General features: G+C 31.4%; 3 protein-coding genes across 4 annotated transcripts in view; 2 read left to right on the top strand and 1 right to left on the bottom strand.

Annotated features, from left to right (window-relative positions):
* LOC123698832 (transmembrane protein 214) overlaps positions 1-27,805 on the top strand; it is a 196,704-nt gene that overhangs the window by 64,575 nt on the left and 104,324 nt on the right. The gene's annotated exons all lie outside the window — the stretch shown is intronic.
* On the top strand, positions 773-9,894 carry LOC123698836 (5-formyltetrahydrofolate cyclo-ligase-like). The gene is made up of 5 exons (XM_045645614.1): positions 773-863; positions 7,415-7,536; positions 8,440-8,692; positions 9,102-9,226; positions 9,646-9,894. Exons 1-5 carry the CDS (start codon positions 806-808, stop codon positions 9,736-9,738), a joined length of 651 nt encoding a protein of 216 aa, XP_045501570.1. The 5' UTR covers positions 773-805; the 3' UTR covers positions 9,739-9,894.
* Positions 16,833-27,805, bottom strand: part of LOC123698834 — a 48,461-nt gene continuing 37,488 nt past the window's right edge. For both annotated transcript variants that reach the window (XM_045645611.1, XM_045645612.1), the window contains exons 6-7: positions 17,423-17,628; positions 16,833-17,005 (exon numbers count right to left, since the gene is read on the bottom strand). In XM_045645611.1, coding sequence (XP_045501567.1) covers positions 17,431-17,628 — 198 coding nt within the window. In that variant the 3' untranslated portion in view covers positions 16,833-17,005; positions 17,423-17,430. The remainder of the gene's footprint in view (positions 17,006-17,422; positions 17,629-27,805) is intronic.

Genomic DNA, 27,805 nt, shown 5'->3' with positions numbered 1-27,805 from the left:
ATGTTTTATTTTATTGATAATCTCATTAATCTTAATGTTTTTTTAGATTTTTAAGTCACTATATTTAATTTATTTAGTATACATTTTCCCTTGAAAACACTAATATGATCATTTATGGATACTGTCGTCATGCCTATTACTTAATATTATTTAGATGTGCTATTTATTATACAGGTTTGTTACCGGCGCTAAAACAAAGCACTAAATCTGTGACTCAATGATAACAATACAATAAACAGCTTACAGCACAACAGTAGTCCAAGTAGGAGGAGGAGCGAGGCAGAATGAGTAAATAAAAGACACTAATATTTCGAAGATACGGTTGAATTTAAGAACGCAATATATTTTTGTTTACTTCAGTTCAGCCAATTGCCGTATATTATAGGACGGTATTAAAATAGCTCCCGTAAAAATAGTATTTTTAATGCCTTTAAATACTTAAATGAATGTTTTCTTAATAAAATGGTTTAAAGTAAATGAAAGGATTTTTTTTTTACATTTAGCGCCTAGAAATGACTGAAAATACACAAACTAGTGCTTTTTTTGCTGTTGGTATACTACCTTTTCGAAAATTGAGTTGGTAACACTGAACATTATCGTCCGATAGTTCACGGGAATATCGGTGTTGGCTCCGATATCCGATATCGGACCGGACAATGTGAAAGACAGGTACCTAAATCATACATTTTACTTAGCCTCCGATATCGGATATCGGCTATCGGCGCCCGATATCCGATATCGGACCGGACAATGTGAAAACGCTCTTAGGTTATCAAACAATGATACCGCTGTGTGCGTTTTTACAATGTTTTTAAATCAGTTTCGACGAATTAACATCAAAGGAATCACGTATAATATAACCGGTAAGAATAAAATTATACAATGGACTCAAAATGAATTTAAACATTGACACAATAGTTACAAAATCACTTAAATAACTTGAGTTTATATTTTATATTAGAGAGTATATATTAGAGAGAGAGAGTTTATATATTATATTATAGAGTATATTCGTTGAATTAAAACTAATTAAACTAAATAGTTTTAATATTATTTAGGATCTAAGTGGACTATTAATGCCAATTTTTATAAATTATATTTTAATATTTTTTAATTTTGCATTTTTAATCACAATGTTGATTTTATTTAAGTAGATACTTTTAATATTACTTTAATTTAATTTTACACTATTTTATTCTGTTAAATATATCGAATAGAATGAAACCAATTGCACATGGAAGAGAAAACAAAATTGAGAGGATAAATAAAATTAAGTTTGATCTGAAGTAAATTTTCTCTGAAATGGATAATTTTCAAAATTGAGTCAAAACAAGATTAAGATTTTTACCACACTGACGTAATAAAATAACATGAGTTTTTTTATAGGTCATTAGGCTAAATTGTAGATATAGATATATTCTATCCGGTAAATAATTTTATAGGGAAAAAGTGCGTTTAAAAAACCGACCAAGTGCGAGTCGAACTCGCGCACGAAAAATAACTAGAAACTTCCGTACTATGGGGACCCTTAATATTTTACTTTTTTTAATGTTTAGTAGGTATTTGTTGTTATAGCGGCAACGGAAATACATCATTTGTGAAAATTTCAGCTTTCTAGTTATCACAGTTTATTAGATACCTGCCTACCTGCCTGGATACAGACAGACAGACAGACAGAGAGACAGACAACGAAGTCTCACTAATAGGGTTTTTACCCTTTGGGTACGGAACCCTAAAAAGTACATTAATAAGACAAATTATCACTGACTTCGTACTTAGTTAGGAAAAATTTTTGGTAAGTGATAAAAATGCAAAAACAAACCAAATTGTTTATAAGTTTAAAATATTAACATCAATTTTGATGTTACGTCAGTTTAATACCAAAAGTTGTATATCTTTTATTTACCTGCAACTTTACAATCGATCGATCTAATTGATTTTTGTTATGTTCTCTTCCTTTTAGAATTATTGGTTTCATTATACTATTATTGAAGTGAAACTTCTATAACGGGGCTGGAAAAAATTTAGTGTAACATTTTTTCATTACGCGTGACATTTTTCCGTTACGCGCCATCTTTTTCTTATCCCTACCACGCGTGATTCGACGTATTTCTGTAAACATAAAGGCAGAGAATTTCTAAAGTTATGGGCCCCGCCCTAGCGCGCCATGCCGCGCGCAATCATTCTTCCATCATACACGGCTCACCGTACTTACGTAAAGTTCATCGGACGCTAAATTAAACACAATATTCTTCGCGCGTTCAACGCGTATTTTCGGTAGTTAGTATACAGTGAAGTTGAAATCATGGCAAATTATGTAATATGATAATTTATTATTATTTTTTAATTTTTATTTATAATTATTGATGATAATCTATACATATATAATAAAACCACATAAAACAGTAAAAAAAGTGTATACGTATGTAATATATTCAAAAAAACGATATTAGGGAAACAGTTTAGAGCACGAATCCGTAAAAAATTCTGTCTGTTTGTTTATGTCTGTTTGTTTGTATGATTTGAATGAATGTTAAATTGTTGTGTTTATACTTTATATTATATTTATTATATACTAGCTTTCCGCCCGCGGCATCGCCCGCGCAGTCAAAGAAAAACCCGCATAATTCCCGTTCCCGTGGGATTTCCGGGATAAAACCTATCCTATGTCCTTTCTCGGGTATCAAAATATCTCTATACCAAATTTTATGCAAATTGGTTCAGTAGGCGTGATTGAGAGTTACTTTCACATTTACAATATAAGTACAATATTAGTATAATATTAGTACAAGGTAAATTAGCTTGGAGAAATATTTGCATATCTAGTGGTGTGTATATTACTCAGATCTTAGAGCGCGTTTCCACTATAACGTTCAGGCCTATACAAAAATGTTTCGATATCCTTACATTACTATTTAATTTTATACTTATTCCTAGCAACACTCTGATTTTTGTTTTCAATAAAAACAAGTTTTTATTTGAAAGAAAATGGTTTTGACTTTATAAAAAAAAATAATTATCATTCAATTTCACGTTCTTGAGCAAACGACAAAACGACTACCGTGAAACAATAAAATATCGTGTCCATAATAATTTGTTTCGTTATTAATATTTGACCATAATAATTACGAAACAAAACAAATAAATAAATCGTCACTTGATAGTTGAAAGTGGAAACACGCACAAAACCAGAATAAACCAGTTTACGCTGTCCGCAGGTACCACGTGCAGTCCGTGAGTCGCTTGGTACCGTTAGAACATAAAGCACACATTTCATTCAAAAGTTATAATTATTACGTAATTGTTAAATTTTGTATTTGTTGATTGTTGTTATTATTTGTTATTATTGTTATAATATTTGTTGAAGTGTTTAATTTGTGTGTAAGTGTTGTAACTTTATATTGTTAATTGTTAATGTAAAAGTTATACGTATGTTAAATGTGCAAATATTAAAATAAAGTTTCATCTTTTTCAGAGGAGAAACACATATAGTATAATTTAAAATCCCATATACAGGGTTATTTGTAAAACACCGGCAACCTCGCAGGACAAGATAGCTAACATCATAAGTAACATTTGTTCTACGACTTTTGGCTGTTGGCATAACGAAATAAATTATTTTTAAATGATTTTTTAAGCTTTTATTGTACTCTCCTAACGTTTGTAAGTCTATGTTCTACTCATCATCAAAAGGACAACCGCGACGCGACGCCCCCTTTCCCCTCCCGTTCGCTTCTTGTTTACGTAATTTTTGTGATGCGCGTAGAGTTTATAATATTCAAACGGAAAATGAAATGAACATTTATTTTTTTATGAAAATAAAATCTAACAAAATATCAAAAGTCGTAGAACAATTATTAATGTTGTTACTTATGATGTAAGGTATCTTGTCCTGCGAGGTTGCTGGTGTTTTACAAGTAACCCTGTATATATAATAAAAACTAAAAATAAAATGTTGTTTTTTTTATTTGCTGACCATACACTACTACAAACGCAAAAATTTAGCAAAATTAGAAAATCCCCGAATTTGCATTCGCGAGTGTATTCATACTTAGGGTTGCCAAACAGTATTCTACTGTTTTTCACTAAATTATACTTTTTACTGTTTAACAAATAAAAAGTATTTATACAAAAGACTGTTTTCAGCATCAAAGTGCAGACACATAATATAGACAGATATAATGTGTTACATTTAGACGCTCACAATTTTTTTTTATTTAGTCAGAGGGCACACACTACAATAAATACTGTTTAATATTTTTTTTTACACGGTCGTAAGAGACGCCATGGACAGAGACCGGTGGAGGCAAATCATCCGCTCCAGATGCAACCCTGATGCTGACCACGATCCTCAGACATGAGGGACCGACAAGAGAGAGAGAGAGACCTGAATAATGAATATACGTACTTTATTTCTTGTAAAAAAAGTTGGCAACCCTATTCATAGTGTTTGTTTATAATATAGGAGTGGCAAGGTCGCCGTCGCGTCGCGCGCAAATGCTGCTATCACCGTCGCTTGAAACCGGCGCGCGCTCCAAAAATGGCTATTCCATCTTTTGATTCACGCGCAGGACTGTCGCGAAATTTCTCTTATTGGATTTCGTATGTAGGCATTGTACTGAATGTTGTTTCATATGAGCGCAATCGAGAGCGCTCCGTTTCGCGTGTTACTTATGAATGATATATGTATTTTATTTGTAACTAGCGGTCCGCCCCGGCTTCGCCCGTACATATTTACGTTTTCTCTACATGAGAACCATCCTTCATCCTTCAAGGGATACAATAAAAAAAGAATTATCGAAATCGGTTCAGCCGTTCACACGTGATACCGTGACAACGCGAAACGGGTTTCATTTTTATATAGGTATACAAATATTTAGACGAGTAAAGTTACTTATTTTATTTAATTTTACGATAGATTTCAAATAATGAGCAGGTATAACTTTATAATTTACTAGAGGTCCGCCCCGGCTTCGCCCGTGGTACATATGTATTTCGCAATAAAAGGTAGCCTATGTCCTTTCTCGGGTATCAAAATATCTCCATACCAAATTTCATGCAAATTGGTTCAGTAGTTTAGGCGTGATTGAGTAACAGACAGACAGACAGAGTTACTTTCGCATTTATAATATTATAGTATGGATTATAATTATTTATGGGAGTTCACTGCACCAGTGATTATTATAATACAGATTGTGAATATATTATATTATATATATCTACTATTCACAACCTATTTACGTTATTTACTGGAACAACCATAGGAATCTACAAATAGGTAGTAGGTAATCATAGTAGTAATGGTAATAAGTAATTAATAAAAAAATATACTAGGTACATATAAATCTTTCTTGATTTTATTGATGTAACACTATGAATGAAATATTTGTATCCATATAATATATACCTATATATATATGTTTGTATACCTAAGATCGTCGCGTCAATACTCAGCCCACGGAAACGAATTTATGCATTTGCATAAATTCGTGTGAGTGTGATTAGATATTACATATTTATGTAATATCTAAACTCACCTGCATAAAGTTTCTGAAATGAATCGAAAGTCGTATTTTTTATTAATACATATTAATAAATAATAATTATTATTATTTATTATAAATAATAATTAGGTATTTATTAATATGATTACAATACTATACTTATCTTCGAAAATTAGTTAGATATCATTTAAATATGAATCTCTTTTAGTTCTCGTTTCTGAAGTTTCAATGTTCTTTTGTTGTTTACCATTTTCAAAAAAACAATATTGAAACAATATTATTAAAAAATCGGCGCGCGGCACAGCAATTTAAGCATGGTCTACTCGTCTCAACGGAGCGATAGCGTCTGATGTATGAAATAGAATTATGTTTGAAGCTCCTAGAACGTGCGATGCAAGATGATTTCTTGCGTAATTAAAAATATAGTAAGCGCCAAAAGTGTTTTATCGTGATTAAATCAAAACTAAAAGTAATTAGACAAAAGTGGTATAACAAAGTTCTCACAAATGTTTCAATATAATTGTTTATGAAAAAAATAACATAATAGGCATAACCATGTCAAGTAAAAAACGTCAAAGTGTGAAATTTAGAGGTAACTTCGTGAATTATTTCTATCGAGTCAATTTCAATATTTTATGTTTTTGATCAAACAGGATAATCGAAAATATCATCAAGTTTTACATATATTTTATTTTTTATATTTGGTCTTGAATATTACACGTATCAACTAAATGTTGATTGGTGATTTGACTTTAGTCGCGTTCTTAAAGTAAATTATTTTTTGAAAAATAAGGTCATGAAGAAGTTTCACTTCTTACGTGTGTACACTAGTACACGCACACGTTTTTATTTTTTATTTTGTCGTCATACAACGGGAGTAAATTTAATTTATTTTTTACGCTTCACGCGAATTTAGTTTTCAACGAAATTATAAATAATAGAAATAGAGATGAGAACGTCGATTGTTTTGGAAGTTTCCTCCTCTCTCTATAACTTAATTAACTAATATATTTTTAAACTTCTAAACATTTTATAAACAAAATTTCGAACAGCATTCACTTATCCTCAATTTTTGAACATTATTAGCTCTATCTACCTATTGTTTAACTTTTTTTTTTCTTGAACCACTAGGCTACGTTTTTTTAAGTATCTACTAGTAGGTAACTATCATTTATTAATAAAATACCTACTCTGTGGTATGATAAGGTCGCTTTAATAGTTTTTTATATGACCTTTTGACATCAGATATGAAGACAAAACATAATAGGTATTGATGTTTACAAAATACATGGCGTAATACCATTACGGAAGGTATTCCATTCATGTATGAATATGAGCGTGTTATTAAGAATGTGATTAGAATATTCCTCATTGTTCCTAAAATTAATGATATGCTTGCTAACAAACAAACAAACAAAAATTCTATATTGTGCACCACAGAGAAAAGTACAAATAAGGATACATAATATATAAGTAACAAAGAGCACAACAGCCGGTCTATATCTATTCCAAAATATAGAGCTGAATAGTTTGTGTTAATTTGTTTGTTTGAACGCGCTATTTCTCAGGAACGACTGAACTGACCTCATAATGTAGATCGTCCTTTTAGTGACATTATATTGTTACTAGCTGCTCCGCGCGGTTTCACCCCCGTGGCTCCACTCCTGTTGGTCGTAGCGTGATGATAAATAGCCTATAACCTTCCTCGATAAATGGACTATCTAACACCGAAAGAATTTTTCTAATCGGACCAGTAGTTCCCGAGATTAGCGCGTTCAAACAAACAAACTCTTCAGCTTTATAATATTAGTATAGATTATTATGTGCTCTGTAGTGTGGATATACAATATGACTATTCTGTATTCATATTGTAAGGCAGTGATACCTAAATTTTTGCTTTTTTTTTCTAGCAACAATGGCTACACGAACACCAGATCCAGCAAAAGTGCAACTCCGTGAAGAAATAGCACAGAGAATTTCACAGCTTTCGAAAGAGGAGAAGGATCGTCAATCTAATATAGTTTACAATAAGGTAAATGTTCTATTTCATATGCATTATTAATCAATAAAATATTTACTTTGGTTAAATAGTGCAGGAGAGCTTAACCACAGAATATGGCTTTTTATTTAGGTTTTTCGGACGGCATCTGTCTTGTAGAGACAGATATTTTTTTAAATAACTATTTTTTTAAGCTATTGTATAGCTTCTATCGCGGGCCTTGAGCGCGGGGACCGAATCGAGAAATTCCGTAACGAAAAAACCTCACGTTCCCCAATCTGACGGGCGCAGGTGTGGCTTGAAGGCATATAGCATGCAATAGCTTTACCGCGGCAGTCCCCGAGTGCCACACGTCGTTTTTTTTTTTTCATAACAATATACTTATCTAATTAAATGACCTTCATAGTTCGTCATCTTAATATTGTGTTATGGTTCTTGTTTATTACTGTTTATGAATTGCATTATCTCCATGTTACAATTTTGTCTATTAAACCAATTTTCAAATTATTTGTTTATTCTGCTTATTCTAATTTCTAAGCTGAAAATAAATCTTTGCTTTTACTTTACTTTTAGTATAGCTATCAATTTCTATGAGCTTAAATATATTTTTTTTAAGTCAAATCCAGCAAAAAGGCGACTCACCTTCTGCAAGGTTGTCGCCGCCCATGAGCGTTCGCAGTGTCAGGGACTCTAGAAGCTTTTTGCTGGTTTTTAAGAGAGGAATAGGCGTATAAATAGCTTAAAAAATAATTGTTTTACTAATTTTTAAGCTATAATGCTTAAAAATTAGTAAAACAATTATGAACATCATGATATGACAGAAAAATATGAGCACGTAGCTCTACAATATTTCGTGCAAGCCATCCCGAACAGCTACTATTTTTATCTAAGTTGAACATCGTTCAGATTTTAACCTACATCTAAATACCATCACAGATTATCAACCACCCCTACTACAAAGCGGCAAATCGTATAGCAGTCTTCATGAGCACGGATGATGAAGTCAACACGGCTCCTATCATATCACACATCCAGGAAAGAGGAGCATCTGCCTTCGTGCCTCAGTACCTTCGTGGTGTGATGAGAATGCTGAAGGTGGAAAATGGAGATCAGGATATCATGCCGCTAACGAGACATGGCATCAAACAGCACTCGAAGGACCAAATTCGGGAGGACGCGTTGGATTCAGGTATTGCTAATTTTCATTTGGCTTATTGGTAGATCTTTAATGCAATAGCAATATGATAATTCTAGAAACGCATTTTTAATAGAACCTATTGAAAGTGTAAATACTTTGGGAAGCGTAGCGTTTGGTAGTATTTTTTTTTTGCCAATTTTTTATTTTTTATAATAACCATATATGTAATTTGTAATTTATTTTTATTTGATGATGTATAAATAACTTATTGACTATTCTACAATCAAAATATAAAATTTTCCGTGTACAACGTTTTGTAGCCGCTGCTAATGCACATTTTCTTTTACTATTTCCGATGTGTATTTCCGACAAGAACTTGTAGGACCTATTTCTGTTACCATTTACCATTTATTGTCTCGCACAACATATTACAATAATATTTTGATACCATTATTTCTAGGACTAGACTTAATTATAGCACCAGGGGTAGCTTTCACGCTTGATGGAGGTCGCGTTGGACACGGTGCTGGTTATTACGATAAGTACTTAACGAAGATACGAGCTATGCAAGAAATACCACCAAAGGTAAGACAAATATTTGGATAATTCAATTCTTATAATATACAAGCTACTCCTACGTCTAGACTTTTTTTTAAAGTTGTTTTACTACTCCAATCATCTCTGATTCAAATCCAAATGAAAAATCGGTACCGCTGCTCTATGTAGAGTACATAATGTCTACTGCTTTATTTTAAGTTTTACTAATACATATACATAATAGTAATACTAGGTAACAGTAAATAATCTAAACAACCAGTATAGATAGTAATGGGGCCAATATATTATGTGCTCCTTTGCCCTTGATTGCCTAACAACGTCACTATTAATGTTAAACATTTTTTGGCACATGCACATTAAATATTCTTGTTCTATGCTTATTTGTGCATTGTTTCTTTATAAAATTATAACTTTATAAGAGAAACTAATTCACAATTTTCTTCTAGGTGATAGCAGTTGCATTCAACTGCCAAATCGTGGACAAGGTGCCTATGAATGACCTGGATCAGAAGATAGACGGCGTTATTTACGCAGAATGATGTTTTATATTAATAAGCATATTATCACTAAGAAAGATATTATTTTTTACAGATAGTGTAGACATTAAACATCCATTTAATACTTTATAATTAGTCTTATATTGTTTTTTACTATTTACAACGCAAAGAAAGCTTATAATAGGTACCTAATATCTACTGGTAACTTTCAATTATTTAGTTTTTGTATGGTGCTCTTGTTGTGACTTATATTTATATACAAGTGATAACTGCGTTAAAAACAACCGACTTCAAACTTGCACTTGCACAAGTGATAACTGCGTTAAAAACAACCGACTTCAAACTTGCACTTGCAAAATTTACAAATACCTACAGACAAAAATGCTCATAAAATAAAAACTACTGGGCCTATCCGAATAAAATTTTTATGGGACCAATTCGACACCATCCCGCATCGAACAAAAAAAGAATCACGTAAATCGGTTCAGAAACCTCGGAGTAATCGGTGTACATACATAAAAAAAAAAAAAAAAAATATACCGGCCGAATTGATAACCTCCTCCTTTTTTTTGAAGTCGGTTAAAAATTTACAAATACCTACAGACAAAAATGCTTTTAAAATAAAATCTACTGGGCCTATCCGAATAAAATTTTTATGGGACCAATTCGACACCATCCCGCATCGAACAAAAAAAGAATCACGTAAATCGGTTCAGAAACCTCGGAGTAATCGGTGTACATACATAAAAAAAAAATATATATATACCGGCCGAATTGATAACCTCCTCCTTTTTTTTGAAGTCGGTTAAAAAGATGTAGATATTTAATATAATATTCATTATAACTTAAAAGCCTAGCTGACTCAAAATTTATAAATGTAACTGTCGTAATTATTCTTATAACATAAACTTTGTAAAAATCCAATTTATCAATACTGAATATGTAAATGTTTTATCTTATATTTATTTAAGAAATTGTATCATTATTTCTGATTTATAAATAAAGAATCTCATATTTTGCAACTTCTTATTTTCTTACACCCTGTCTACAGAATATCGCAAAAAAACATCATCATAATAACCTGATAATATATTATGTTTATTTTAAATTTAAGTACTTGTATATTTTTTGATGAAAATTGCCAGGAAAATTGATAATAAAACCACTGACAAACAAACATGAGCTACTTTTTTCGACAGTAATAACTTCTAAAGGGTTGAAATAGGTAACATAATCAGTCTTTGCGACAGCATAAGATTTTATATTTTTTTACGATTTTTTTACAATTTCATTTTCAACGACGTAAGTATTAAATCGACGTAATTATTAATAAATTAAAGGAATTTGCGTATAGTTGATAAAAAATCGAAACCTATTGGACGAAATTGTTTGCATGTGGTTTTGAAGGCGGATAAAACCGCGCGACTCAACTATAATAAAACTGTTCTTTGAAATAAAACACAAAACTGTTTTACAAAAGTTTATTAAAAACACTCGGTACACTTTATCTTCTAATAAAAAGGAAAATATAAAACTGGCAGTAATGAGAAGATACATGACCCTTTAAAAATGCCCTAAAAAAATATATTGAATAATAAGACAAAATCACTAGAGAAAATTGATTTTTTTTACTATAATAGGCCAATCATATTGATGTAATTAATTATTGTAATAAATGGGTAAGTATAATTATTTTTGAATACAATTTCAATGCAAAACATGGCAACAAATTGAAAAACACAAAAGAATTTGAAAAAAATCCGAAATATATTCTCTCACGTTTTTCAAATAAACAACTTAACCTATTTATTTCTTGATAAACTACGCTTATGAATCTGTAATTACACTTAATTTGTTATCTGTTAAAAATTAAAATATTGTATAATAAACATAAACAATATCTATCCTCGCAATTATAAATATAACAAATGAAAAAAATGGACATAGAAAAAGTTGCATAAAAACAATTTTTACAAGTTTAGTTTTATGTTATCTGTGATTTTTATATAATTAATTGTTTATATTATTAAAAAAATAATGTGAACATAAAAACAAGCGCGCTCATAATAATCTAATTATAAAAATATGTATGAAATATGAATACGTAAAGTTGTTTTTAAGTGAATATTAGAAGTGCATACCTATAAAGTTGATAGTTAATAATTCTGAAGCACACTCACACATTTTTAAGTGTGTTTAGGCAAAAATTATCAAAATAATATCAATCTTTAAAAATTTAAAACTGACCTTACATATCTAATTTCATAAATTGTCATTTATACCTTACTAGCGGTACGCCCCGGCTTTGCCCGTGGTACATATTTCGCAATAAAAAGTAGCCTTTGTCCTATCTCGGGTATCAAAATATCTACATACCAAATTTCATGCAAATTGGTTCAGTAGTTTAGGCGTGATTGTGTAACAGACAGACAGACAGAGTTACTTTCGCATTTATAATATTAGTATGGATTAACGTATACAATATACATTCAAAAAAGTATGTGAGGAATAAAATATTATTGAACAAATTTAAATTAACATCAGAAATTTGTCAGCCAAAAAGGTTTGTTTCACAATTAATTTTTCTTAGTGAGAGTGTTACAGTTATGTCATTATTAGTCATACTTGAAATTAATTACCTACGAAATCTTATAAATAATGAATGACAATAAGTATATATTATAACAAAAAATATCACGCGATTAATTTGAAAGTAAACTTTAAAAGCAATTAAACCTACTTAAACGAATAACTTAAATAATAATTCGGATTATACGTTATTTAAACGTTCTAAAAATATTTTATCACAATTCAATTTAAAAAACACGACTTTAGACAATACAATTCATACTAAAGCCGGCTACTCACGCACCTGCCGCAGTGGCGATATTGGAACAATCTCGATTGCATGGCGGTTGGAACAATTTTAGCTGTTCTCTAAATTGCCCCTGCTTGCATACATCACAATTAAGGAGCCAATTAAGGGTGCAATTCCAAAATTGCCCCTGCTACAGGTATGTAAGTAGCCGGCTTTAATTGAAGGCTTAATATTAACAGTGATCTATGAACAGAAACGAATGTCATCCCCTATGTAGTGTAATCTAATGTTGAAGATATAAAAAAGTAATTTTTTTCTGGCGTTTTATTTAATTTTAAGATTAAAATTTATACGAAATTCTGTTCTTAATTAGGTATAATACTTTATAATATACAAGTAAAGGATGACAATGTTTTTTACAAGTGATTCATCTGTAAGTACTACTTATAAGGATTTTCAATCATAATAAAATACATACATCACATTAAAGTAAAAATTATGATATTTCCAAATAAAATACAACTACTGACAACGATTGAAAATTTATAATATACTTAGAATCTTAATTTAACCAACTGGTAACCATGAAAATACTTACCTAAAAAGCGCATCTTTAAAATGCTGAAATTGTTATCACATAATTTTAGAGGAACTACACGATGTTTTTAGACCGCCTCCTTGGTACAGTGGTTCACGCGTAGGCGTAACACCGAGGGGTCCTGGGTTCGATTCCCGGTGGAGACAAAGAAAAAAATGTCTCGGTCTGGCAGGACACAGAAGGCTGATCACCTACTTGTCCCTAAAGAAAATCGATCAGTGAAACAGATGTATAATGCATCTGCCCCTTACCCCACAAGGGGACATAGGACTTCACTTCACACGATATCTATACATATAATAAAATCGTAGGAAAGTCAAAACTGTACATTGAATATTTTTTTAAACGAATACATAATCCATGATCTATAATCGATATAGAAGCCAAAAACATAGTTTTTAGAATTTTTGTCTGTTTGTCTGTTTGTCTGTTTGTCTGTTTGTCTGTTTGTCTGTATGTATTTCCTTGCTAATCTCAGAAAGTACTGCATAGATTGACTTCAAATTTTGCATGAATATTACTAACAGGTCGGGTGAGGCTATAGGCTACATATTATCAAGCTATCACCTACGGGGGAGGAGCTGTGAACCTTTATTTTTCTTACGTATTCCGTGTATTACGACAGCGTACAATCTAAAGACTCATGTTTAAATGTTGGTTTCGAGTAAGCCATGCTAATAGATAGATAATAATCTAGCTTTACAAAATAAAAACTATGTCATTTACGTAATTTGGGCAGAGAAACAGTTTAATGAATTTAGTAGTATAAAGACAAATTAGAAACAGCGCCATCTATTAAATGTTATAAAAATCAATTCAATTTACACGTTAACTATTGGAAATTAATAATCAAATGACGCATATATAAATGTTGTTTGACAATATCTATATTGACACTATAAAAATTATGCCATTTAAGTAACTTGGGAAGAGAAACATAGCTTAAAGAATGTAAGTTGTATAATGTTAATTTTGTAACAGCGCCATCTATGAGATTTCGTAAAAATCAAATCAATTTACATGTTAACACTACTGAACACAATGTTAAAAATTAATAATTTAAATATAATTATGTTATTTATTTATTTAACTCTTTAACCCATATCTTCCGTTCCCTATAAGATATATTTCGTGTAAATAATAAACTACATTTTTTTAAAGTGAGGGTAGATGTTTATTATTTTAAGTAAAAATAGACACCATTATCTACAGTTAATCTAATGATTGTGTTCCAAAGAGTATAATAATATATTGTTGTGTTCATTAGTTACAATTTTAAAAATCTTCGTGTTTTATAAATTTACTAGCTTACCGCCCGCGGCTTCGTCCGCTTTGTCTAAAACCTAATAAATTATGTACTAAAACCTTCCTCTTGAATCAGTCTATCTATTAAAAAAACCGCATCAAAATCTGTTGCGAAGTTTTAAAGATTTAAGCATACAAAGGGACATAGGGACACAGGGACACAGAAAGCGACTTTTTTCATACTATGTAGTGATATTTATAAAGCAATTGAATGCCATAAAACAAAAAATATCAAATGCAATCTTCGTGTTTTGTGAATTTTCACCATCATGCGTTCCCACAAAAGGTAAGTTGTTACTTACAGGTATTTATTGAAATGAAATGAATGATTCTTTTATTATTTTGAGGTGCATTGGGAACAGAAGTTTTTGATAAAATTTTATTTGCAAGTAGTTTTTTTTATAGATTTGCAGTTAACTTTTGATTTTTTTATTTACAGATTCAATGCTAATAAAATTATATCGCCTTTGGAAGACGATTTCTGCTGATATTTTTACTACACCACTTGAAAATTGATGATTTGATGATAAAGACAGTAGCAGCGAGGATTAAGTGGAAATTAGTAATCATCCGCTTCGTCAATTTTTGACTGAAGTTAATGTCCAACGTCCAATGGTTCAATCATTGGAAGTATCTCGGGAAATTTTGGAGGATATTTTTCAGGAAGGAGAGGAGGGGTAGCCAACCACATATCAAACTACTACGTTTTAGTACCGAAAAAATTTTTATTGCCAAATGAAACGTAAATTTTGCACTCACAACTTTACAAGTAATGTTTTTATTTTGACTTTGCGGTTATCTGATTATAATATTTATCGTTATGGCTATCGACGTACCGACCGTACTGGGATCAGAGTAGGTACATGATATACAGTTCATCATCCAGGATTGCTTAGAGCATTTTCACACTGAAAAAGATGTTTTCTTTGAATCGTAGTTGCTTCATTTATTTATTTTTAATCATTTTACATAATATGTTTTATATTTTATAAATATATCATTTTCATTATATAGGTAGATAAAATAAATTATGTAACGGTTTTATAAGAAAACACATTATAGTTAGGCGACGGTGATTTCTTCCAGGCAAAAGATATTCATCAGCTCAATAAAATTGAACAGTATGTTAGTTATTCTTTAGATTCACAATTGTAATGAGCATTTCCGCATGCAAGTTGTATCGTAGTTTAGATATATCATAGTTTTTACATATTAAAGTTCCAACAAAACCCTCAAATTTTTTAGTAGAGTTGAGCAAGATAATTTGAAAAATGTGCCGTGTTAAGTATTATAGAAAAGGTTAGTTCGTTGGTAATTATTATTTCTTCTTCATTTACATGTTGTTAGTAAAAATAAACTTTAACTAACAGTCAAAGTAGTCAAAGTATAATATTGTAACATTCATTCATCATTTTTTGTATAGGCGATATTAACGTAGTATGTTCTTTTTGTAATGCTTTATAGTGTAGTAAGGCGAGTCGGCTTTCGTTTGAAGATACACCGGAACCTTTCACAAAATCACTACTTTTAGAGGAACATACTGTGCAATTAGCGTTTAGCTACTATTATGTATTCTGTGGTGCAATGTAAACTGTTATTAGACAATATTCGCTCTTATAGTAGTGCGTTTCAAATGATCCTTTGGTGCTCAATAATTATCAGAAGATCCGTTCATGCTTACTTTTAAGATACAAGGTCAAGTTTACCATTTGATAGGATCCCTTTTGCCTGAAGGCCAAGCTAAGTTTGTTTAAATATATTTTGTATTCGACTGCAACGAATCGTGGAATACAAGAAATCAATATTTCTCAAATTTAAAACTGAACTCATTTCACAATTTTAGAACAGGTTAATTCGTATGTATGCAGTTTTAAATCGACATTAGAAGCTTTTCCTCAAGATGGTGATATCGGCACTCAGGAACTCCCTGGACGTGTTATAACGCCCAGGCCACAGTATTACAATTTTTCCTACAGTAGGGCGACGAATGTATTTTCGCATAGCAACGGAGGGGAACTCGCGGGGGGTCAAGTGACGCGGGCCATGTACCACAAACATGCTTAGTTTGTGGTATCGAGCGCGAAAGATAGTCATCGTGTTTTTAGTAAAGATACTATGTAAACTAACGTAATTTAATACTTAGGTACATATTCTATAATGGTGTGCTCAAACTGTTAATCTACATTTAATTTAGATTATTATTTGATACTAAGTAATGTAGAATTTAAACCACATTCATGTTTTCTTCAGATTTTAAGATTTTCTTATCAGAGTGTTCAATTTTAATGTAGTTAAATTTTATAAGAGACAATAATTAAGAAAATTTTAAAATAAAGTGTCACGTATTTTTTTTAAACGACGAATGACGAAAAACGACCTAATCGCGGACGAAGTCGCGGGCAACAGCTAGTTTTTAATAAAATCCTCAATATTTGAAATACGTTCCATATAAACTTAATTGGTATATATTTCCCAATACTAAAATTATTTCTATTCGACTAATAATAATGACTTATTGTTAATTAATCACAAAACAATATAAAAATGTTTTTGTTTTGGAATCCATGTTGGCCTGTGCAGTGGTGTCGCTGAAATGAACAAGTTGAGTCTATTAATCTTCGTAGTAGAGAAAAAGCTTTAGTTGTTATATTGGCTTTTCTATTGTTTTGGCTTTGTAATGGCACAGATAATATATATACTAGGAGTTAGTATTTGTTGTATTTGAATAGGTATAAAAAAAATCGTTCGTTTAGTTTTTAATAACACCTAATGAAGATCATTCAAAAACCACCATTTTTTTTTCAAATTACGATTGAAAAAATAGGTAGACTATGACGAGAGCAGGCATTCTTTGGTGAAGCACATTCTGCATGAATATTGTTCACAATATTGGATACAAAAAATTTACAGGCGGAAATTCCTCCACATAGGGCGGTCTCATTGCTAGAAGCGACCCAGTTAAAGCAGTTGAACACTTAAGGATTTGAATATACAACACATAATACCTCAATACTCATCGAAGTACAGCCCCAAACACGCGCTGGCCTCTCGACATCAGCAGCTCAACAGCGCCAACAGCAACGAGCAGTAATAGCAAGGCAAGAAGGGCTAGAATCGCTCGGCAGCGTCTTCGCCGCTTTTGACCGCGGGCCAGACGTCTGGATAGTTCCTCGCCTCTTGCTCCGTCCAGAGTGAAAAGGGCGCTGGCCGCCTGTAATAAAAAAGTATATTAATAAACTGTATAAAAAAAATGATTAAACGGAGAAACTAAGGTTTAGAACAATCCTTTAAGTAATAGATAGTTTAGTAATCGTACCTTATTTTGGCATTATAATAATTAGCCGTAATCAGGTTGCCATATAAGTAGGGGAATATATTCTTAATAAAAAAAATATTGCATCATTTACAAAGCTTGAAAGAAAGCAACAAGGGAAACAATTTACACTTGGACGTGTCATGTCGTAAAGCTTTGTGTGATGCTCTTTCTCGATAATGTGCAGCTAAATTGAAATATCAATTTAATTTTTGCACGCTCATCTTATCTCGACACGGCATTATGATTGAAGTCGGAGATCTTAATCACTGCGCTTCCAAGGCTCTATAGAACTTAATCTGTAACGTTCGCCAAGCGATAAACTTCCCTGCAAATACCGATGACCTTATTATAGGGTAGCAAAATTTAATACATTACATACTATATTTATGTCAAGAAATATAAAGCGCTAACATTCTATGCAATTCTTAGAACGTTCCCACTAAAACAAGCAACTCTGAGCAAAGCGAATAATGTTTTGACATTTTCTGGCCGTATTATATGTCCAAGCGCACTTCAAATAGACACCTACGAAAGTTCTCTTATTTATTATTACTTATTCAAATCATTTCAACAGCAAATACCTAAACCAAGGACCGACACAAGCAATTAGAGTGTTTGCTGTGGAATTAGCAATTTAGCCGCGCACGAAGTAAGGAAAACGTGATGTCTTTGTGTTTAAGGGCTTACTACACCTACGATACAAATAAATAATTAAGAGCAAACTCATAAAAAAACAATTAATATCGTTCGTCCCTTATTTGTCAATATTTGCAATATTAATATCTCATTAATATTAAGGTTATTTTTAATTATCGGTGAAAGGAGCTCCCGAAATTTGGAGTGAGAGATATGAATGTGTTTTATGGTCTTGATTGTTTTTGGGTTAGCGTAATGTTGTACATGGACGACCATTGTCATGGACTCCTTCAAATATCACTTAGAAATATCAGATCTAAACACTCAAGTGATAAATTGGAAGAAAGGACAAAAGAGAATTAAGAAGAATACTGTTTTCCTTTCAGTTAAGGTTCTCTCTAACACGTAACATTTCATAAGCAATTTAAATTACGATTTTTTACAAACTAGTGGTCCGCCCCGGCTTCGACCGTGGTACATATTTCGCAATAAAAGGTAGCCTATGTCCTTTCTCGGGTATCAAAATATCTCCATACCAAACATGCAATTTGGTTCAGTAGTTTAGGCGTGATTTAGTAACAGACAGACAGACAGAGTTACTTTCTCATTTATAATATTAGTATGGATTTTGTCACAGCATACACCTCCCTGAAAATTGGCATGTATCTGAATAATATTATAATGCCCAATATAACGAGAGACTTTTCAAAGTTCAGCTTTACAATTTAAATTGAAGTTTTAATAACTTAATGAAAAGGTTAGTTATTTAGTAGCCAAGGTAAGTAATAGAGTTTTCAGATTTTTTTTAATATACAATGAGAATCCATTTTTGCCGAGATTGAATTTTTTGAGAGAGAGATGTATGCTGATACCTATAATTCAAATTTAATTTATTAAACGCGTACAAAACTTACATACCTATACATAGAGACATAGCTCTACATAAGGCTAGTCTATACATATAATAAATCTGTAGAAGGGTCAATTCTGTACATTGAAAATATTGAAAAAATAAATAGCAGTGTTACTGGATCGATACCAAACCCAAATATGTGATTAAAAAAATTTTTGTCAGTCTGTCTGTCTGTCTGTCTGTCTGTCTGTCTGTCTGTATGTGAAGACATCACGTGAAAACGGTTAGATTTCGATGAAACTTGGTATAATTATACCTTATTATCCTGGGCGTAAAATAGGATACTTTTTATCCTGGAAAAATACGTAGAAAAAAAAATCTTAATTTTTCAGTTTTATCCATAGACGTTGTTCTATAGGACCGCGAACACACGTTGCGTTACCCGCAGTGGATTCTTTTTTTTATAAGATGTCATTGTCAGAGTTAGGTACTCAAAATGGAGAAATAAACCATCCACGCGAAGACGGACATCCGCGCGGACGGAGTCGCGGGCGGAAGCTAGTAATTTAATAAGTTTTAGACAAAGCGGGTGAAGCCGCGGGCGGAAAGCTAGTTCAACTATAAAATAAGCATCTATGTTTATCTCCCATTGTTATTAAAACAATTTTCTTCATATAATATTACGTTCTTGACCTGTATTTGTATTTTATTGTCGATTCGCAATCGCAACTGCTTTGTCAATTACATGCTTGATGAGCTCGAGGTATGGAGGTAATATCATAATATGAATGTATTGTATTTACTTAATAAAAATAAAGTGGTCAAGTGCGAGTCGAGGGTGACACCTGTAGTATTAAATTATCTGTAGTGAACATTCAGTACTGCAGCAAACAATAGAAAAGCCGAATATTATTTTCCGACTAATTTACGATAACATTTTGTGAAAAAAAGTGATGTTAATGAACAATCTGCCTTCGTTTTCTTATATATTTAAGTATTGGGAGATAAAGATGGGCTTTATTTATTACAGTCTTTTTGAATCAATCAATTAAAATGTGATTTTCCTTAATATAAATTTTGTTATGTAATAGACAGTTTTATCGATAACTTTATTGCATGTCCTTATAAAACATAACATATAAGGAGCTGTAAAAACATTGTATTTATTTATACACTTAAGTGAACATCTTTAAAACATATTAGGTAGGTATATCTTTTTACGATGCTATAAATGGAAGACTAAAAATTATTACTAAATCGCATATAAATTTTTAATTCTCAAGTCAATCAATCAAGAAACAATGTCTTATCAATCGTACCTATTATATTATGTAGCTTATCAATCAAATGCCTATAGAAATATCCTGTCAATGTTTTCTATGATCATTGTACTATTGTATAAAAGTGTTGTACATTTTTACCAACCTCCTAAATTGCGTAGCAGTCATTCATACTTTTTCACTTACTTTTTCAATACTGACAGATTACAACTATGATAGAAGGAATTTGTCACTGGATTATCTTTTATAGAACTACCTAATCCTGCATATAAAGTCCATAAAAGTCTACTCTAAAAAGAAATAAATTTTCAGTTTCCCGTTTTTGAAAAAAAAATTCATTCTCTGCTCTTATTTGTGGTAGAGCGATTGGCACTAGTTTGTGCCTTGAAAAGCTTATTTTAAACATTTTATATAAAAGAACTGTTTATGATTCCATAGGTCAAACAAAATTCCTAAATTTGTTAATTTACTGTTTTTATTGTTAAAATACTGTTCACGTATTTGTAGGTAACATAATGATGTCACACATATACAATAAACTATAACCGGTGATCCAGGCAATCAAACATAATTATGCGAAAACAACTTCCATCTTTCCTAACTTAGAGTTCTGTAACGATATACCGTGAAGAGTTATATTAACCGTTAGATCCAATGTTATATCATATAATATGTAATACGTAGCAAGACAGGTCATAACATTTGACTAGAATGTGAAAGTCTAGCACTATTACCCTATTTTTAAAAATTACTGTTGACGGTTTATTATGCACCGAATTTTGCGAAATATTTTAGTGTTTCGTAAAACAAATTACCTAGCTAATCATAAAAATTGAATGAAGATATCACTTAGCCAATTTTGCGAAATATCTATACTAATAATACGAATATAGTCTCTTAAAATATATAAAGTAATCATAAAAATTTAATGAAAATATAACAGAGTCCATAGGAGGACTCTTATTAATACGGTACGGATCGTGTTACAATAAAATTTATATATTTTATATTGAGGTAGGTATTAATAGGAAGAGAAGAAAGAAAACTCATATAAGCTAAAACACCTGTTTTTCAGTAAAGTTAAAGTACATTTATCCCAAAACTCACAAGCACGATCTTGAATCATATTATTATTTACAAATATTTATTTATTTAGCCCTTATTATTCCATGAAAATTCAACACAAATTACAACAAAGTTACACTGAAGAAGATTATTAATATTAATAATGTAATTCGGATAAATGTCCTGGCCCCTTTGCCGCCTCCAACTGTGCCCATTTCCTCCTGTCTCTTCCCGTCAAATGAATCACATTACTTACAAATAATTATATTCACATGAATTATTTGTTTAATTAACTTAACATACGTTCAAAGCATGCATTACATTATAAATGTAATAAATAATAATTTAATGCAGCTACCGATCTCCATATAATATTAAATCACAAATCATTAGACGCTTGATAAATTACATCAAGATCCGTTCCTAATTGCTCAATATCCACACATCAGTTCTTGTGCTGACGGAAATTAATCACGAATTATTAATAGAGTGAGAAATAGTTTATAATTAATAATTTAAATTGTGAAATTTTGAGTTTCAGTTGTAGACGTGCGTTCAAAAGTTTAACTCAACTTGTATGAGCATTTTGTAATTTAATACTTTGGTTATAAAGAGCAATAATCGATTATTTTATTACATAGCTGAGTAGCTGGCATTACATTTTACGTTTAAATAGGCTTTATTAAGTGATATAAAACAATCATACAAACAGATTTTAAACAATGTTCAAAATATACTGGAACATAGAATCTACTGAGTAACAAAATGTATGTAAGTACCTAGGTACGTAAATTTTTGTTAAGTTTATACTTACTTTAAAAATAGCTTCAGAAATTCTTATTAATTATAGATAGATAGATAGATAGATAATTCTTTATTGCACACACACAAGATTCACAATACACACAGAAAAGACAAATAGATGCAAGTATGTACAAATGGCGGCCTTATCGCTAGGCAGCGATCTCTTCCAGGCTACCATTAATATTAACAGGGAAACACATTTAAAGGAGGTGGGTGAGCAAAAATTATTGCGTTGGGAAAAATAAATTTTAACACGTATAACTACATAAAGCATGCCTAATATAAAATAAGAATATAATAAATCAGATAATACATATTATATACCTAAAATAAATAATAATGAATAACTTAATACAGCGTAAGAGGAGAAAAGAAAGAAAAGGACAACAGCAATGAAATGGAGAAAGGATCAAGAAAGTGATAGATAGTGTGCCTTGAGGAGATTTTTGAAACTGCCCAAAGTTTGAGCTTGTCGAACTACTAGAGGGAGTTCTGTGATGTGTGGTGTGCGTGGAGAGAAATAAAACGAATGATGGTTGGTTATACACTGACTTTTATTAGAGAAATTACCCCTTTTTATAATAAAATGTAAATAGGTACTTAAACTAAATATCTATCCGATTACAGGCGTCGGATTACTATCTCTAGTTACTAATTAAGGAGAAATAATATGATATTCCAGTAACAATTAAAATAATTAAATATAATATTCTTTATAGTTTTTAAAGACACGTGTGACCTAAATTCCTTAGTGATATCTGATAGGAGTCACATTATATTTATATATAGGTATAAGTACACACCTATACCTAATACCTACATTACATCTCTCTCCTTTTTTTAAAAAAAAAAATATCTAATACATTTTTTTTTATATATGATACGGTATTGTTCTATTTTTATGAACTATATTTTCTCTACCATTTTGTAATATTTTTACATTGAAATCCATATCACTTATTACTTTGTATGGTCCCATATAAACTTGATCCAACTTTTCTCTATTTTCTTTTTTAACAAGTAATAGATCTCCCTCTTTATAGTTAATTGAATTTGTTGTTTTATCATAATTGATTTTTCTACGTAATTTGGACTGTATTAAATTTTCTCTTGCTTCTTGCTGGGATTTTTGTAGCCTGTATTTTAACTCAATAGGGTAGTTATCAAAATTGTAAATTGGATCAATTTTATTTACAAGATTACTTGGTATACCACACAATTTACCAAATACAAGTTCATAAGGTGTATATTGTGTTTCACTATGAACCGTTGTATTATATCCAAAACACCAATATTGTAACCAAGAGCTCCAATTTTGAGTTTGGTTGTTAGTTTGAATCCTTAGAAACGCTCCCAATGTTTTGTGCGAGTTTTCTAAAGAACCAATACTTTCGTGATGATATGCTGTTGATTGTATTTGCTTTACTTCTAACAATCTACAAACATCTTTCATAGTTGCTGAAATGAACTCAGTACCTCTGTCAGTTGCAATCGTCTGTGGAATACCGTAACGTAAAATAAAATTATCAACGAAAGCACGAGCTACTGTGTCTGTTTCCTTATTTGGTATTGGGTATGCTTCCACGTATTTCGTCAACTCACATTGTAGTGTTAGTATATAGGCATTTCCATTAACATCTCGTGTTATTGGACCAACTGTATCAAGAAATATTTTTTCAAAAGCTGAAGATGCAGTGCTAGTAATGCACATAGGTTGCTTCACTTGCTTATGAAATTTCTGCTTTTGACATTGCTCACACTTATTCACAAAGTTATATATGTCATTGTCCATATTTGTCCAGTAGTAACGTTTCTTTATGTTATTCGTCATTCTTCTTATACCAGCATGTCCACTGCTTGGTAATATATGAAAATCATTTAGTATGACCTTTTTGTCATCCATATTTTCTATTTTTACTACACCTTTTAATATGCATATCCGTGGTCCTTGCCACTTATTTATATTTTTTACTTCCTGAGCTAGCTCTTTTATTAATTTTTCATTTCTTTCATTTTTTATTATGCATAATTCTTGAATATTTTCTTTGTTACAGAATTGTTCTAATTCTCTCACTGCGAAAGCTCGTTTCAACCATGATCTAGAATTAGGATTCATTGTAACCATATTCCTTGAAGGTGTATACATAAATGTTTTTTCTTTACTATGGACATTTTCTGAACATGTCTCGTTCTTCGTATATTCGTTAGTCTCCAAATTGAATTCTATCGAATTTTTTGTCCGTTTAAGTATTTCTACGACTCTTGGGTGATCAGTCCAATCGTCAGCTTTTTCATCGTTATCCTTCTTCTTATTTTCCATTTCATCCATCATTTTTCTTTGTTTTCTAGTCATAACCATGAGGCAATTGACTTTATTATTAATAGACTTTAGGTCGTCCGTTGTTAATACTATACGAGATAAAGCGTCTGCAGCGACATTATCTTTTCCTCGCGTGTATTCTATTACAAAATCGTATTCTTCTAAACATAGCCTGAATTTGGTAAGTCGACTCGATGGGTCTTTCATGTTGAATAAGTATATCAATGGTCTATGATCTGTACAAATTTTGAACTTTCTTCCATAAATGTAAGGTCGAAAATATTTGATAGCCCATACAATTGCTAAAAGTTCCTTTTCTATCACAGGATAGTTTCTTTCAGCTTTGTTTAAAGTACGACTGGCATATGCTACTGGTCTTTTGTCTTGATTTGATAAAACAGCTCCAATCGCTAACCCTGAAGCGTCTGTATGAATAATGAACTCATTACTTTCTTCAAAATTTGGATATTGCAATAAAGGCGGGTTACATAGTGTATGTTTTAAAGTTTCAAAAGAATTTTGACAATCTGTAGTCCAATTGAAGTTAACATTTTTTCTGGTTAAATTATTTAAACTTGCTGTAATGTTTGCAAAATTTGGTATGAACTTTCTATAATAATTGGCAAACGCAACAAACCTTTTGACTTCATCTGCGTTTTTAGGAGTTGGATAATTTTGCATGACTTTAATCTTTTCTGGATCTGGTCTTATACCTTCTGGTGTAACGATGTGACCTAGGTACAAAAGATCTTTTTTCAAAAAATTACATTTTAATGGGTTTAATTTCATATTTACTTTTCTTAAACGTGAGAATACATCAATGAGATTTTTATTATGCTGATTTAAATTTCTTCCCATCACAATAATATCATCCAGGTAGACTATGCATTTTTCATAATTTAATCCTGATAATGCAATTGTCATCGCTCTACTGAATGCGCTAGGGCTTGTTTTTAGACCCATTGGTAAACGTTTCATTTGATAATGTTTATCAGCTACAAATGCTGTATATTTTCGGCTTTCTGCATCTAATTTCATTTGATAATAGCCCTGATTGAGATCTAAGTGACTAAAATACATAGCTCCTGATAAAGAGTCCAATATTTCGGTAATATTTGGCAATGGGAACTTATCGTCTTTGATACAATCATTTAGTTTTCTGTAATCTAGTACAACTCTCCATTTCTTTTCACCATTTGCTCCTATTTTCTTAGGCACTATCAGTAATGGGCTGGACCATTCTGAAGTTGATTCCTCGATAATATCGTTGTCTATCATTTCCTGTATTTGTTTACTAATTTCCGCTTTCTGTGAATGAGGTAGTCTGTAAGGTTTAGAGTAAACTGGATTGGTATTTTCTTTTAGGTGTATTTTCTGTTCGTATAAATTGCAAGTGTTCAGTCGATCACCCGACAAGTGGAATATATCTGCAAACTTAGCACATATACTTGCAATACTTTTCTGTTCTTCTGTGTTCATGTTTTCTAGTTTCAGTAAATCGAATAACCTTTTAACTCTTTCTCCATTGTTTGTTACTTCTTCAAATGTAAAGCATTCAAACTCGTCTAAAGGTATTATTTCGGGTGTGAAACAATGTAAAACTACTTCTGTTTCCCTAGTATTCATAATATGTATCGATATTTTTCCATTTCTGGCTTTATTCAAAGTATTAGCTATGAATACTCCATCACACACCTCTTTTGAAGTTATTACACAGTTGCTAGTATGGTTCGTTTTTATATTAATTATTTTTTCACATCTGGGTGGCAGTTTTATGCTTGTTGTGTTTATATCTTCTGTTGAAAACATGTCTATTGGTATTGTTGTATACTTTGAATCTGTTTGAAGCGTTAATGTTTGGTTTTCAAAATTTAGTAATGATTTGTATCTCGACAAAAAGTCTTGCCCGAGTATACCGTCAATGTTTAATGGTAATGTTTTAAATATATGAAATTTATGTTCAAATTTTTCATTTTTACATTTCAATGTTAATTTTGTATATCTGTCTGAGGTTATTTTTCCACCAATGCCCTTAATTTGTGTTGTTTTTTGGGTAACTTTGTGTTTAGTATGTTGTATAGCAATATCTTTAATTATAGATAAGGATGCTCCAGTGTCTAATAGAAAATTTAGTTTTTTATGATTTATATAAAATTTTACTGAATTCATGTTGTTATAACTTAATACGAATTCATTATTGTCGAAAAAACCACTTCGGTATCGAGCTTTGCTCATCTTCGTCCTCTTCGTTTTGCGAACTTTGGGCCAAATTTACCTGCTGATACTGGTTTCTGTTTTTATGAGTATATGGTTGAGTACTACGGGTATTTGATTTATTCCTTCCGTTTGTTTTACCTCGACCTCTTTGAAAATTCCCTTGATTCCTACCACATGAATAGTTGGTGAATGTATTCTTAAATTGTGTTTTTGGTGACCTTGAATTAGTATAGGAATATGATTTTCCACAGTGTCTAGATCCTTGGAGTCCCCGATGATAGGGTCTTCCTTTTGCAAAGAATACTTGGTCAGATGATGGAGAAGTCATCGTTACTTCCTCATCCTTTGCGCCTTGAATAGCGTCCTTTAACGAATTGTAATTTCGTGCAGCTATAACAGTTTTCAATCTGTCATTCCGTAGACCATCGGCGAATTTATGTATTGCCTGTTTTTCATTTATGGATTTCAGAATACTGAACGTGTCTGAATTTCCTTTTGATTGTGAGATGGTAAGGTTAACAAACAGTTGCTCGAGCTCTGTTCCAAATTTATCTATCGACCGATTTCCTTGATAACAATTTAATAGTTTTTTCTGCAAAGCGATTTCTGACTTAGTAGTTAGGAGGTGCTTTTTCATGTCACTAACCATTTCTTCTACGCTACTATAGGTATCTTTTAATCTTAATTTCGCGTTTCGTGACAACCGTGTCTTGCAAACAAATTGAATAAGATTTGTAATACTTTCTTTTGAAATCATTGTCACATATAATTCAATAGCATCTATTAACTGCAGAGTGACATTTTCTGTGTCGTCCATTACGGGCAACAGAGAAACTGCCGTTTTTAATTCAAATTCTGGTTTTGTCGACATGATTGTCATAAGATTTTTGATTTTAT

Source organism: Colias croceus, chromosome 17 (genome assembly GCF_905220415.1).
Source record: "Colias croceus chromosome 17, ilColCroc2.1".
In the NCBI taxonomy this organism is placed as follows: domain Eukaryota; kingdom Metazoa; phylum Arthropoda; class Insecta; order Lepidoptera; family Pieridae; genus Colias; species Colias croceus.
This window is presented reverse-complemented; position numbering and strand designations above follow the sequence as displayed.

Coding starts and splice junctions, on each gene's coding strand:
- LOC123698836 (XM_045645614.1), top strand. CDS start 806: ATGTTTTTAAATCAGTTTCGACGAATTAACATCAAAGGAATCACGTAT. Junction 7,537..8,439: donor CTAATATAGTTTACAATAAG/GTAAATGTTCTA, acceptor ATACCATCACAG/ATTATCAACCACCCCTACTA. Junction 9,227..9,645: donor TGCAAGAAATACCACCAAAG/GTAAGACAAATA, acceptor ATTTTCTTCTAG/GTGATAGCAGTTGCATTCAA.